This window comes from Pseudopipra pipra, chromosome 7 (genome assembly GCF_036250125.1).
Source record: "Pseudopipra pipra isolate bDixPip1 chromosome 7, bDixPip1.hap1, whole genome shotgun sequence".
Taxonomy (NCBI): Eukaryota; Metazoa; Chordata; class Aves; order Passeriformes; family Pipridae; genus Pseudopipra; species Pseudopipra pipra.
The window spans coordinates 603,638-617,405 of NC_087555.1; the positions used below are offsets into that span (position 1 = coordinate 603,638).

Here is a 13,768-nt window from a genome sequence, read left to right on the forward strand (position 1 = left end):
TATTTTTCTAGCTGTCTCTTTAGGGACACAATAAAGTATTTGGTACATAATGACTCATTTATAATAATTGCATAGTATTTGGTTAAATCCAGCACTATGGCTAAAGCTATGTCTGCTCTAAAGACATTTTAGCTGATAAGTGGAGAACCAAAGCAGGTTAACATTATTTTCTTTCTATATGCAAACATTTTCTAGAGGTTAATAAATGCCTATGAATAAGTATATTTATAATTTATTTGTAAATAAATTTTATTTATTTATTACTTAATGTGGAAAATTCTTTATCTCTTCAGGGTGCTCCTGGAGAAGACGGACGTCCGGGTCCAGCAGGTTCAATAGGAATCAGAGGTCAACCAGGCAGCATGGGCCTTCCTGGGCCAAAGGGTGGTAGTGTGAGTATGGCAAGATCTGTTCAACTTGAAACATCTGCATATATTTTAATGGATGAAAAAAGTATCTAAAACCAGTCATTTTTATTCCTGCAATTTAGGGTGATCCTGGAAAACCCGGAGAAGCAGGCAATGCAGGTGTCCCAGGACAGAGAGTGAGTGTGGTTGCTATTTGCAATGATTACAGAAAAGGATGCTTTCCTGTTATATAAATTCATTATACAAGATTTCTTCCTATGTCATTTTAATTTAGGGAGCCCCTGGTAAAGATGGTGAAGTTGGCCCTTCTGGTCCTGTTGGCCCTCCAGTAAGTCAGCTTTTACCACTCTGCCTGCCCATCACTCCATCCATTCTTCACCCTTTTGGCTTCTGGTTTTTTTCTATCTTCATGCCAGTTGTTGATTACAGATAAAAAAATCCCAAGAACATTTAAAGAACAAATTGTCCTAGAAAAATGGGAAGCTTTGTATTAAATATGTGTGTATATATATGTGTATATATATGAGTAGTCTAGTTCCTTTTACTAACCATTACAACTAATAGTGCATGGAGCAAAATTTTCATAGTTCATTTTCCTAGCTTCCTTAGTTTTAACAGAACTGAGTTCTTTTCTGTGACCACAGAACTTTTGAGGTGGGAAGGATCTTAAGAAGAAATAATATCTTTTAGATGGGGCATATCCTGGCCTGGGATAAGTAAAAGTGTTGAAAACATACATATTCAGAGAGAAGAAAAATTGTGGATCCTGCCTATATTCCTCTACTGTTTACTTATTACTTTCTTTTGTGTAGGGCCTGGCAGGAGAAAGAGGAGAGCAAGGCCCTCCAGGTCCTACAGGATTTCAGGTATGTGCATTCATTTTTACTTTTATTTTTATTTTGTTAAGAAAAAAATAAACAACCATGTCTTTATCGACTTAAATTGAAGAAATTCAATCAAGTGATATATGACAAGACACAACTTCAGAACTAAGGCAATGATGTTCAGAATAATTAGTGATATTCACTCAACTGAACTGGCAAAGGCTTAAATGCCAGCTCTGTATCCCTTGAGAAAACTGCTGCTGTTATTCAACTTTTATTTGGAGATTTTCCAAAGATGTTCCAAATGCAGAGCAAAGCGATTGTTTTGATAATGAAGTATTAATTAAGTCAATCTCTGTTAATAGAGACCTTTATTTTTAGGGCTGACAAGCATACGTCCTGCAAATGTTTTAGAGAAGGGCTGTCATCTCATTTAGGGGAGGGAGAATGCTTTGGTGCAATATTCATAAAACTGTTTCCCTTGGGGGTCTCTTATACTGAGTGTGCTAGTACATTCATAGCCTTGGTGTCTTACATAAATTTCTATCACGTTTGTGAGCATTTTTCCTTTTTTCACAGGGCTTACCTGGGCCTCCAGGTCCTCCAGGTGAGGGAGGAAAGCCAGGTGATCAGGTAATTTATGTGTAACGTATAATTAAAAAGAATTTACTTCATAAAGTAATTTTGCACTTTCTTCTCTTTGTAATTTAATTTCCCTCTCTCTATTTCAAAATATGTACTGATGTAGTTTGCAAGCTGTCCAAGAACTGCTTTTGGATAAAATAATTGCTAGAATCTGACCATATTCTTGGATTAAGTTGGACTATCACCTCTTGTCATTGATAGATAATATTTAGAATTAGCCATCCACATTCACAGGACTTTGGAAATGAAAATGTTTATCTCTGATTTCCATAACTGTAAGGTTATGAATAGTGATTTCTTTCTGTTCCGCTTAGGGTGTGCCTGGAGATCCTGGAGCTGTTGGTCCATTGGGCCCGAGGGTAAGTGTTTTCTTTCAGAGTTTAAATATTCATAACAGTTCTCTGAGGTTGCAAGTTGATATGTAATATGGACTTTAACAGCTAAAGTGACTGTTTGACTCTTTTCCCCCACCGACAAAATGGTTGTAAATGTGGATATTTTTTAAGATAATTTCTGTAAAACCTACCCCCTTTGATGATTTTGTAGCTCCTGAAGTGGTGTTGAGTACCAGCTGCTAAATTATTTGATTTACAGCTGTGAAATGACAGTTTTTAGTTTGCTGACAAACATGCTATTTCCCCCGCCTTTAACAGTAAAAGCATTTTATTTGATCAATTTTCCTAGAATTTGTTCACGGGCTCTGCAGTTCTGCACTTATGATGCATTTAGCATTTTGTCTACCAAGACTGTACCCTGACTTCTAAATAAGTAATAATTTTCTACTTTGTAGGGGGAACGTGGCAATCCAGGGGAAAGGGGAGAACCAGGGGCATCAGGACTCCAGGGTGAGAAGGGCATGGCTGGAGGTCACGGTCCTGATGGTCCAAAGGTAAACTGAATTGCTGGAGTGATGCAATATATAATTCTGCTCATTTGCATGAACATAAAAGAGAGGGCTTTTTTTACTATAAATATGGAAGGTCTTTTCTTTGTATAAGGGTTCCAGGAGGACAGAGAAGTTATTCCAGTTATAACAATATTAATAACTTTCAACATACTTAAGTGCTGAGAGAGAGCATTTTGTATTAATTTATATAGGCCTGAAGTTTAAAATGGTTTTTGTGTTTCTCAGCAGAATGGGACAAAGCCATTTCTGTACTACAGACAACCTTCTAGCAATGTTTTAAGAGCCATGTCAGCTTGTGCAAAGACACTTGGCGAGGCCGAGCATTTTAAAAACAATGCTGAAAGCTGCGTGCCTGCCTTTCATCTGCCATCGATGTGATTAGGCCTAGGAAGGTCACCCCAAGTAGGGAGTGCCTTTAGTAAAGTGGGACATGTGATAGGCATGAACTGTGAGAAACAAAGGAAAAATAAAGCACCTTTGCCCCTGGTAACTTCTACCTGTACCTACTTTGTGTACTAAACCTATGTGGCATCGAGGTCAAGGCAGAAACATGCTCAGGCTTCTTTTTTTGACTGTTTTCATCCCCAATATGCACTGAATAAATACTTTGGAAGGACTGTGGTGTCACAACTGAACTTCCTGAGTAACGCAACGGGGAAAGATAAGTATTTGGATGTGAACAAAGTCCAAATTTCAGATGAAATTATAACTTAAAATTGTACCCCAGAGACTTCAGTGCAGGCACAGCGTGTTCTGCAGCCAAGATACAAAGATAATTCTTAGTTGAATAGACAACAACTTGTTCTTTTTGTGCTTCAGGGGAGCCCAGGCCCTAGTGGGACACCTGGCGATCCGGGCCCACCAGGTCTTCAGGGCATGCCTGGAGAAAGAGGGATTGCTGGAACGCCTGGCCCCAAGGGTGATAGAGTAAGTCTCTTTGCTTCTGTTCTCCTGAGTAGAATCACCTGTCCCTTGACACTGCAGTTATTCCAGGGTATGGACTATTCAACACTCAGTGTCACAACTGAGCCTTTCTGGATGTTTTCTGTAGGGTGGCGTAGGCGAGAAAGGTGCTGAAGGTACAGCTGGCAACGACGGGGCAAGAGTAAGTAAATCTGCCACTCTTCTCAGGCCCTACTCTTCACACCCTGGATTGTTTACTGTGCTAAGGGGTCTCAGCTTGTGGAGCTAAACACCAAGCTTAGCAATGCCATGGATTTGTAGTCATTGTCATTACCCCAACTTCCGAGATGGTTTTGGGACATCTGTGTTCCAAGATCTTGTTTTGTATCATCAATAATGAGAGTTAGGGTGTCAATGGAAAGGATTCTCAGTCGGTTTGGGCTTTGGCTCAGCTGACTATAGTAAGGAATATGAAAAAAAAAGAACAGGCAGAGATCAATAGGGGAAAAACAGGCCTTCCAGCTCTGACTCCTGGACTAAGGCAGATGCCTCCCTGTTGTCTGGATTGAATTGCCCACAGTCACATGTGACTGTGAGTTTCACATGTGAAAATTCCTGTAAACGTACTAAACCCCACATGGGCAGTAAGTCACAGGCCTTATACATAAACACTGCATAAAGGAGAAGATGGAGTTAGATGAGAAGAAAGAGAGAACGAAGGAAAGCAGGTCTTTTACGAGGAGTTTGGTCACTGGGAGAGGAAATGCAAGTCAATTTTAGACAAAGGAGTTAAAATAAGTTTTCAGAGATGAAGAAGAATTCAAATGAATGAAAAAGCATATGGGAATAGTAACATCTGAAAAGTTTTAAAGTAACTGTTTTGGAGCATCATTTCTCTAACTTTCTTTCATCTTAATTTGTTCGAAAGGGTCTCCCTGGTCCAATAGGCCCAATGGGTCCAGCAGGTCCCACTGGTGAAAAGGTAAACAGATTTTTATTCCATTCTCTACTGAAGTTCCTTAATATTATCAGACTTTATTAGCACTTTTGCTACTCAACAAATAAGTTACTTGGGAAATAACAACCTTTAATTTTATTTAAAGGGTGAACCAGGTCCTCGAGGTCTAGTTGGTCCTCCTGGCTCTCGTGGAAATCCTGTGAGTAAACATGCTTTGGTTTTGCCTGGCATAAGTTAATATCTAATGCTGATCCAAACTCCAGGCCTTATTCTCATTTGCTGATATATTTTCCTCTTTTTCCTTCCCTTTCTTTGTAGCCAGATTTGTAGTTCTGACTTGTAACTGTGCACTTGCAAAACTATTACTAGATTTTGATCCTCTCTCCTATACTTGTTTCTGGGAAAACTTTACAGAGTTAAACTCACATCACTCCTGAAAGTATGCCACTCCTTTTGGTTGTTTAAATGTTTTTAAAAGCATGCCCATACCAGATACCACTGTACATATACAAATATTTAGATGGACAAAGTGCAGAGGTAATTCTTAGTTCATCTAGATGACTAGTTATGTAACTTGTCATCTTCCATCTATTAGTGATTTTGAGTATTTTAAGGGTTGACTTCAATCAGGGAATTAGAGGCTCAGCCCTTCTAGATCCTTCATACTGCTTGCAATTGATTGTGTCCCTGTCATAAATCAGAACAGTCTTATTTCCAGGATAAATTGGAACAGCTTCCAGCCCTCTAGGGAGTGCTGGAGTTGGCAGCCTTCAGCTCCTTCTTTTCCAAACAAATGTTGTGGGGAAAGCTCAGCTGAAGCAGCTCATAGCCCATTCTGACCATGCAGAGGTCTTTGAACTACTGTTTTTTTTCTCCAGTGTAGTTGGAGTGGCAGGTTGCATGAAGTGCATGCTCTTTGGCTAATCATGCTGTCTCTGGAAAGGGTGGGTTGGGAGAAGAATTTCTCCTACTTGTGCTTTGGTGCTTGTTCATTCCTTCCATTTTTAAGTTCTGAAAGCTGCATATAGTCTCGACCATACGGTGTATTTTAACGTCATAGTTAACATCCTTTTTTTAATGATTGAAAGATCATTTGATTCTGATTAATAGAGCAAAAGTATAATCACACTTATGACAATAAACAGTTAACATCCTTTCTTATATCTTTAACTGTAAATTATACTGTTTATAGAAAGGACAGTTGTTAAATACAATTATTCTAATTTTTTTTCACCAGGGTTCCCGAGGAGAAAATGGCCCAACTGGTGCTGTTGGTTTTGCTGGCCCTCCGGTATGTGTTTTGGAACACTAATGAGTTTCCTTTGCTCATGCTTTGACACAGCTCATTTCCTTCATTATGAATAATATAGCAGTGCTCTGGAATGTGAGACACATTTTTGCTGCAAAAAGGGTTGTTCCTTTTTCCCATCAGCATATCGAGTGAAGAAAAGGGCCAGTAAATGCCCTAGACGGATGAAAAGTGGTTTTCTTTATAAGGTTATGTAATTGCTCACCAGATCTCATATTTTCATTAATATGCAATGTTGCTCCTTTGAGATTAAAATGAGACAAGTTGAAAAGTGTCATCAACTGAAGGCAGCAAAGATCTGCGCCATGAGTAGTGGAGGCTGGAAAGAGTTGATGGACCAGATGGAAGGGAATACTCTAAACTTTCCCACAGCCTAAGTATCGTGTTTCAGACCTTTCACAAAAAGTCAGGCACCTGCTTCCCTCGGTGGGAAAAAAAAAAGCCTAGAAAAGGCAATTTTGATTAGTCCTTTTTGATTTTAAGTATGTAGTAGTTGCTGAGGAAAATAGAAAATCTAAAGAAAAGGGAAATGTGAGCTGGAGAAGAAAAATATTTAAAATAGAAATATTGACTTGACAGAATGTTCAGAAAGTCTCATGTATGATCTAAAGACTGCTAAACTGTTACAGTTCCCTTGATCTGAACTGTTAAGCAAATGCAGTGTTTTCTGGGTCAATTTGTTCCCTTGGTATTTTTTCCTTATAGAAAGTCCCTACAAAACAACTTTGTTAGGCTGGACAGATTTTGTATTATCTAACCTGATTTCTCTTCTAAATATTATTTCTTATAGGGCCCTGATGGTCAGCCAGGTGTAAAAGGTGAACCTGGGGAACCTGGACAGAAAGGAGATGCTGGATCTCCAGGACCCCAGGGTCTTGCTGGGTCTCATGGTCCACCAGTAAGTGTGAATAACATCATCACAGAACCAGTGGTGTGGGCTGATCTTGCTTGTTTAAAAAGTTCTGGGTGTTCACTTTCACACCTCTCTTTCTCCTCTCCTCTTAGGGTCCTCCAGGTGTTCCTGGTCTGAAAGGTGGTAGAGGAACTCAGGGTCCCCCTGTAAGTAGATTTTATTTGTTGTGATCTGACTGTAGATAACCTAATACTGAAATTTTACGTAATGTGTGTATTATTCCCCGTGTCAGCTTGTTTTTTCACAGCCTGCAAATATAACATTTGCTCACTAATTCAGGTGAGAACACTTGAGGTACCTAATGCTGTATTTCTTTTGATAAATGTGGCATTAAAACTTTTTTTTTATTAGGGTGCTACTGGATTCCCAGGATCTGCTGGAAGAGTTGGGCCTCCAGGACCTACTGTAAGTCAGTTGTTTTATTCCTAATAGATGTGTTGTATAAACTGGTCGCTAAGAACCTGAAGACTAAATAAAGCAGGAAAGGTGAAGCAGAGTTTATGGCCTGACACTATAGAAACAACAGCTAGTCAACACCGACTTCTGTGGCTGCATGTTTACATCATTAAGTATGTGTCCAATAGGTGCAAGGCTTTCCATTGTGTTAAGTAGACTTTGAGCTGATGACTTAATTGCTTACAGGAACAAAAAAACAACCTATATCTACCTCTACTTTTTACTTTTTTGTCCCTTCAGTGGTGACTGAAGTTAGGGTAAAGGAGGAGGCCTCTGCCGAGCTATCTCATTGGTGGAGTTACTCCTAAGATCCATTAAAATAAGTTCAAAACAAAACCACGATCACAACATTTTCAAAAACACAATTAAAACAAAAAATTAGCTGTGGATCAACCAGCTGAGGATTCAGCTCCGTGGAGACCTGTGTCATGCTTCATATGCCTTTTGATGTTTTAATGAGAGAAATAACTTGCAGTCATTGTAAGTTTCTCAAAAGGTGAAGTTTATGGAAAAGTTAGTATTCTTGTGAAGTTTTTAAAAAATATTTAAGGAATGAACAAAGGTCTGTTACAACAATTTGCACCATGTGAATGAAAAAATTGGATATGGACTTCAGCTTGATGATGGTGGAAAAAATGGGCAAGAGTGACTTTTCTTGCAATGGTTGTACACCTGAGGTGAAGAGAAAAAAGAGAAAAACAACCAAAAAAAGTGTCTTTTAAAGGAGGGAGTTTGGAATTGAAAACTGGGGAGGCACAGGTGGAACTTGAACGTAGTTTGATGTTTTTTTCATCTCATCTATCTGATCATAAAAGAGATGATAAGAATGAGCTTTTAGATCATTCAGATCTTCAGCCTTTCTCAGACTATATGTATTTATAGTTAATTAAAACACGGTCCTTAGAATTTTATTGTCTGGATCAGAAAAGGGTCCAACGTAACGAGGTGTTTTAATCTCCTTAGGGAGCCCCAGGGCCTGCTGGGCCTATTGGGGAGCCGGGAAAAGAAGGTCCCCCAGGTCTTCGCGGTGATCCCGGTTCTCACGGTCGTGTGGGAGATCGAGGACCCACGGGGCCTCCTGGTGGTCCTGGAGACAAGGGTGACCCAGGGGATGATGGGCAGCCGGTACGTCCTCCGAGTGTCACTAATTCTCCCTGAGCCAGCTCTGGTCTTGGTCTCATTGTTATTTATTACTGCTGACACGACAGTGATGTGTTTTTCTCCTTTCTGGATTTCAGGGCCCGGATGGCCCCCCTGGTCCAGCAGGAACCACTGGTCAAAGAGGAATTGTTGGCATGCCAGGGCAGCGAGGGGAAAGAGGCATGCCAGGGCTGCCAGGTCCTGCAGTAAGTAATAACCAAGGCAGTATGTCACCAGCCTGGGCATTCTCTTTGTGGGATTCGGAGTGTAGTGCCCCACAGCACAAGGAGAAAGCTGGAAAACTCAACTGCAGGAGCAAATATAGAGAGAATAGAAAATAAATAAATCTTATGCAAATGCATGAGGTGCAAGGTTTGTTTCTACCATAATGGAAGGTCTGAACCGGAATTAAGAATAAGGGGGTAATAGCATTAAGACTTCTGTCTAAAATGTTCCTATTTGACTTAAAACTAGAGCCTTGAAAAAAACAACCCCAAACTCTTCATTTAGGTGCCCAAAGGTTACTTGAATGTGAGCGGATACTCTGTAATCACTATTTCATAAATAGTGAACTACAGTCTTTAAAACTGCCATTTGTGCTCTCTGCTAAATGTAGGATTTATAGATATTTATTGGAAAGCCAAATTATCCAGGAATTCAAGTCATTAAATAGCCTGTTAGTTAAAGGGTTGATATGGAGGGTCTGCCATTACCACTGGATCCATAAAGTAAATGTATAGCTGAAGTTGGCCAGAAATTATTCCAGGCTAAGAAGATTTGTTGGTTTTGAGGCAGAGAAAAAAAAAAACCAAAAGTTACTCATATCCAACTTCATTATGTTTTTCTGGAGTCTAAAAGACCTTACCTGTTACAGATAATGACATTGGATGTATTGATTTATCAAGGGAGTATGTGCTTAAGAGAGTTGCTACTAGATAAACTAACTTCAAGTGCAGCTCCTAGTCAGTAAAAGCCTATTCGAAAGTAACCAGCACAATTAAACTTCACAAAAATACACAGTATACTAAATATGTATTAAAATCTGTAAGAACATTTTCTAGATTTATCAGTTTTTTGAATTTACAAATGCAGATGGGACTTCAGTCTGGATTAATGAGTAGTTTTGCAGGCAGCAGTTTTTTTGTGCCTTCTTTGTTTTGTGATTAAAATTTTGATGTTTCTCATCTTTTTTTTTTTAGGGTACACCAGGAAAACAAGGTCCCACCGGGCCACCTGGTGATAAAGGTCCCCCAGGGCCTATTGGCCAGTCAGGCGCCACTGGACCTGTAGGTGAAGCTGGTCCAGAAGTAAGTATTAGAGCCCTGTAGTGTGCAAAAAAAGACTAGAGGTTATTCTTCTCGAACTAGAAAGTTGTTATCCACCTCTAACTTCTTTTAGAAATGCAAGGTTACAGAGTTAACTGATAGCTCTATTTTTATTCCATAACTCCAGGGGCCTGCTGGTAATGACGGTACTCCTGGACGAGATGGAGCTGTTGGAGAACGAGTAAGAATATATTGTTTTCTTAAGTAACTTCTGGAAATCTCTGTTTTATTGTTGACTTAATGTAGACTTTTTTCTTCGTTCAGTTAACCTGGCTGGAGAACTTGTTCTGAAAATGTATCACAGCTTTGGATAAGCAGTACCTCTCAAAGCTGGGGACACCTGCCTAAGAGGCTAAGAACACCTGCCTCCATGAACTCAGACTTGAGTTCCTGCAGCAGGAATATCTCTGTAGATTGCAATAGCTCAAAAATAGGTTAGCAGTGCTACTGGTCTAGACCAGTCCTCTTTAGATAAATAATGCTGCAATTCTGTTTTGCAGGGTGATCGTGGAGAACCTGGCCCTGCAGGCTTACCAGGTTCTCCAGGGGGTCCAGGAACTCCAGGCCCTGTTGGTCCTCCAGGAGATGCAGGTCAAAGAGGTGAAACTGTAAGTGAGGCTTTTTTTAAAGACACTTTGTTTGTTTGTTTATCAAAAAACCGTCATGTCTGTTTTTGTGCATTGCTTCACATCCCTTCTATGTGTCATCTTTGTAGGGTTCTCGAGGTCCGATGGGTCCCCCGGGTCGTGCGGGAAAAAGAGGTTTGCCTGTAAGTTGTCCGTGGGCACTGTGGTTTTGTCTGAGATACCTTTTACTGGAAAGTGTATGAGAAACTCAGCCCAGATCAGAATGCTAAACAGGGCTTCATTTTGCAGTGTTCTGACTGCAAGTGGGTGCAGGTAGTGCTCTGAGCAGCAAAGCTAGACAAATCTGTTTAGATACTCCAGTTATTTCCACATGGAAATAACAAAGGCTTTGGAAGTCTCTTTATTTGGACCGTGTTGCTGTCTGGATAATGGTAGGACCTGAGTTAACAAATGGCTAAAATCTGTGTTTAAATAAGGGGTAAAGAGACAAATGCTGAACACAACGGCACATTTTTAGGTAAAAATGGCAGAAATACAACAAAATCACCTGTTCCCATTAAACTGCCTTAATTCAACTCATGATTTTCTAAATTCAGTCCAAATGGAAAACTAACAAAAGTCATCTTTTTTATGTTACATAACTCTTTTACAATCCAAGCTTGGAACAGAAAATTAATTGCAAACTTGGGAAATTCAAAACAATGTTGTCCTGTCCCTAAGCAGATGTCATTTATGAGACAGGAAAAGTTTATTGAGTAGTTAGTGATAATGATGCCATTGATAAAATATTTGGAATCTGGCATTGAGAAATTTAGCATTTAATTTGGGCTGAGAAATATAGACTTGAAAGCAGAAGCCGTATTTTCCACTGATTCTTGAATTAGTGTGAGCAGTTTGAAACTGTCAAAATTAACAAAAATGAAATTGTGACAGTAATAGAAGCAAGTTATTTGTACTGGAGAGCCTGGAAATTGTTGTTTGTAGTTAAGGACTGTAACTTCAGTTGTACTGTAATCACAGTGAACTTGAAAGAAGCTGTGAGAAGTAAAAATGCATCATGGAGGATTTCATAGTGAAAATATGTCTTATCATTATGAATCTGTGAAAGAACCATAATATTTCAATCTCACCAACAAAAATCATTTGCCATATCCAGAGAAATTTTGTAAATCATACAAAAATTGGTTGGTTTTTTTGAGTTTCTCATGTTTTTTTCCTGTATTCTGTAGCTAAGTAGGTTAAATTTGCTACAACAATATTTAAGCAAAAATTTTCTGTATTTATTTTTACTTATTCTTTGGTAAAACACTAAGGTTTTTGGATCTGACCCAGAATCACCTTCTTTTTGGCTTTAGAAGGGAAGAGGTCTGAGTACAGTGTCTAAAAGCAAATGAGGGGTGTTTGAGGTTGGTTTTTTTTTCCAGTTCTGAATTTTACAATTCATCACTGATATTTACAGGGTCCCCAAGGACCTCGTGGTGACAAAGGTGACCACGGAGATCGAGGTGATAGGGGCCAGAAAGGACACAGGGGTTTCACTGGGCTTCAAGGTCTTCCTGGTCCTCCTGTAAGTTTTTCTGTTTTTACTATAATTTTATTTTCTTGGTAGTTAAATAATGTATCAGGAACATATTTTTTTCCTCCCAAGGTGTTTATGGGTGGCCTGGCTGTCCATACTTGCTAATATTTTTAGTGCAGCTTTACGATACCATTGCATGATGAGGTAAAACTATGTGTTGCAAGATAAAAAACCCCAACAGCCAAATCATATTTTCACTTCACATTAACTCTGTCAATTACTCTCTTGTAAGCCACTCTGATTCTAAATGCCATGAAATTAAGGCTTTTCTGCAGAAACAACTTAATATATGGCCAAGCACCAGTAAACTCTATCAATTTACTAAGGTACTAAGGAAAAGGTACTACACATTGTTCATGTGTATTTCAATCCTATTCATCCCAAATCTTGTATATCACACATTAGTCCTTTAAAACTGAAGGAATATGCTTCAAATGTCACAATGATATGATAATTTCTTCTGTTTAGGGTCCTATTGGTGAACAAGGTAGCCCTGGCATTCCAGGTCCCTTTGGTCCTCGGGTGAGTATGATGTGTAAGGTTTTTTGTGCTTGATTATTTCTTTTTCCATGATCAGACTTCTATTTCTGCTTCACTTTTATTTCAGTGGATTTTTTTCACTTTGGTGTCACGTGGTGGTTACCCTAATATCTTTTGCTGAGACATCGCCTCGTTTAATACAGTAAAGCTTTGACATAAGTGTAGTTTATAGCTAGATAAAAAGATCAGGATCACAACAGACCCTTTTTGCAGATGCTTTTGCTGCAGCTGATGTGAAGCCAAATAAGTGGCAGCTCTGCCGATTGCTACTCTGCCTTTCATACCCCCATATGTGTCATTCACCCAAAAGTAAAGGAGAAAGATGACTCTCTTGGATGTTCCCAAGGGACAGCATATCTCTGAGCCTGTATATGTTTTGGCATTCAGCAGCTATTCCAGACTGCATAGCATCTGAAATTGATCCCACTTGAATGGTTAAGGAAAAAATATACAGCTGATCCAAGTTATATTGTCTGAGGTGATTCACATTGAAACTGCCTTCTTACTTTTGCAGAAGAAAAACAGTGATTTTTAAAATTGTGGTATTAGACACAAATAATTGGATTGCTTTCTGACAAGGTACTGCTTATAAAGGGCTGTTTTGTTCGACTTTGTTATTGAATGCTAAAATATGTTTCTTCTTTCTCCTGTATTTTCTAGGGTCCTCCAGGTCCAGTTGGTCCTTCTGGCAAAGATGGAAATCCTGGTCCACTTGGGCCAATTGGGCCTCCTGGTGTCAGAGGGACTGTGGGAGAAGCTGGACCTGAGGTAAGTTGGTGGGAACATGGAGAGAAAAGGTTACTTTTGAATAATGAGCTTTGTTCAACAGCCCATCATATCACTTTCTCAAACACTCATGAGCTCGAGGCAAATAATAAATGTGCTAGTTCCTCCAACAAACAGCCAGGGTTACTGAAGGGCTCATTTCTTACTCATTTTCATCTTCTGCACTTGTGATGATCCCAGTCTTATGCACCTGTGCTCCCCTTAGACCAGCCTGGGGCTAGTTCTGCAGTTAGGTCATTGGATCCTGCTGGATCTGTAGTTTAACATGGCCATTTGGCCAGTTGGGTCCTTAAACCTCAGGCCTAAGCAGAGGCCAGCTGGTGTCTGGAATTGGCAGCAGTTCAAAACTGGCAGTGCCACAAGGGTGGCACTGAGTTAGCACAGGCATCACCACACTCCACTGTGCCTTCAGTCCAAACAAACAGCCCCAGCTCTAGGCCCAGCTGACCTTCAGCCTGGTCTGAGGTTTATAGACACCAACTGTGAGCTGATTTACAGCTTATGAAAACTAGTTTGACCAGTTTGGAA

General features: G+C 39.7%; 1 protein-coding gene across 1 annotated transcript in view; it reads left to right on the forward strand.

Moving 5' to 3' along the window:
- The window catches only part of COL5A2 (collagen type V alpha 2 chain), a 102,151-nt gene that overhangs the window by 80,071 nt on the left and 8,312 nt on the right, over positions 1-13,768 (forward strand). Inside the window, exons 27-50 of the mRNA XM_064660144.1 lie at positions 294-392; positions 491-544; positions 643-696; positions 1,181-1,234; positions 1,772-1,825; positions 2,152-2,196; positions 2,628-2,726; positions 3,564-3,671; positions 3,796-3,849; positions 4,576-4,629; positions 4,751-4,804; positions 5,843-5,896; positions 6,705-6,812; positions 6,920-6,973; positions 7,179-7,232; positions 8,247-8,408; positions 8,522-8,629; positions 9,623-9,730; positions 9,876-9,929; positions 10,249-10,356; positions 10,464-10,517; positions 11,795-11,902; positions 12,383-12,436; positions 13,115-13,222. Of these exons, the coding sequence (XP_064516214.1) occupies positions 294-392; positions 491-544; positions 643-696; positions 1,181-1,234; positions 1,772-1,825; positions 2,152-2,196; positions 2,628-2,726; positions 3,564-3,671; positions 3,796-3,849; positions 4,576-4,629; positions 4,751-4,804; positions 5,843-5,896; positions 6,705-6,812; positions 6,920-6,973; positions 7,179-7,232; positions 8,247-8,408; positions 8,522-8,629; positions 9,623-9,730; positions 9,876-9,929; positions 10,249-10,356; positions 10,464-10,517; positions 11,795-11,902; positions 12,383-12,436; positions 13,115-13,222 (1,863 nt within the window). The remainder of the gene's footprint in view (positions 1-293; positions 393-490; positions 545-642; positions 697-1,180; positions 1,235-1,771; positions 1,826-2,151; positions 2,197-2,627; positions 2,727-3,563; positions 3,672-3,795; positions 3,850-4,575; positions 4,630-4,750; positions 4,805-5,842; positions 5,897-6,704; positions 6,813-6,919; positions 6,974-7,178; positions 7,233-8,246; positions 8,409-8,521; positions 8,630-9,622; positions 9,731-9,875; positions 9,930-10,248; positions 10,357-10,463; positions 10,518-11,794; positions 11,903-12,382; positions 12,437-13,114; positions 13,223-13,768) is intronic.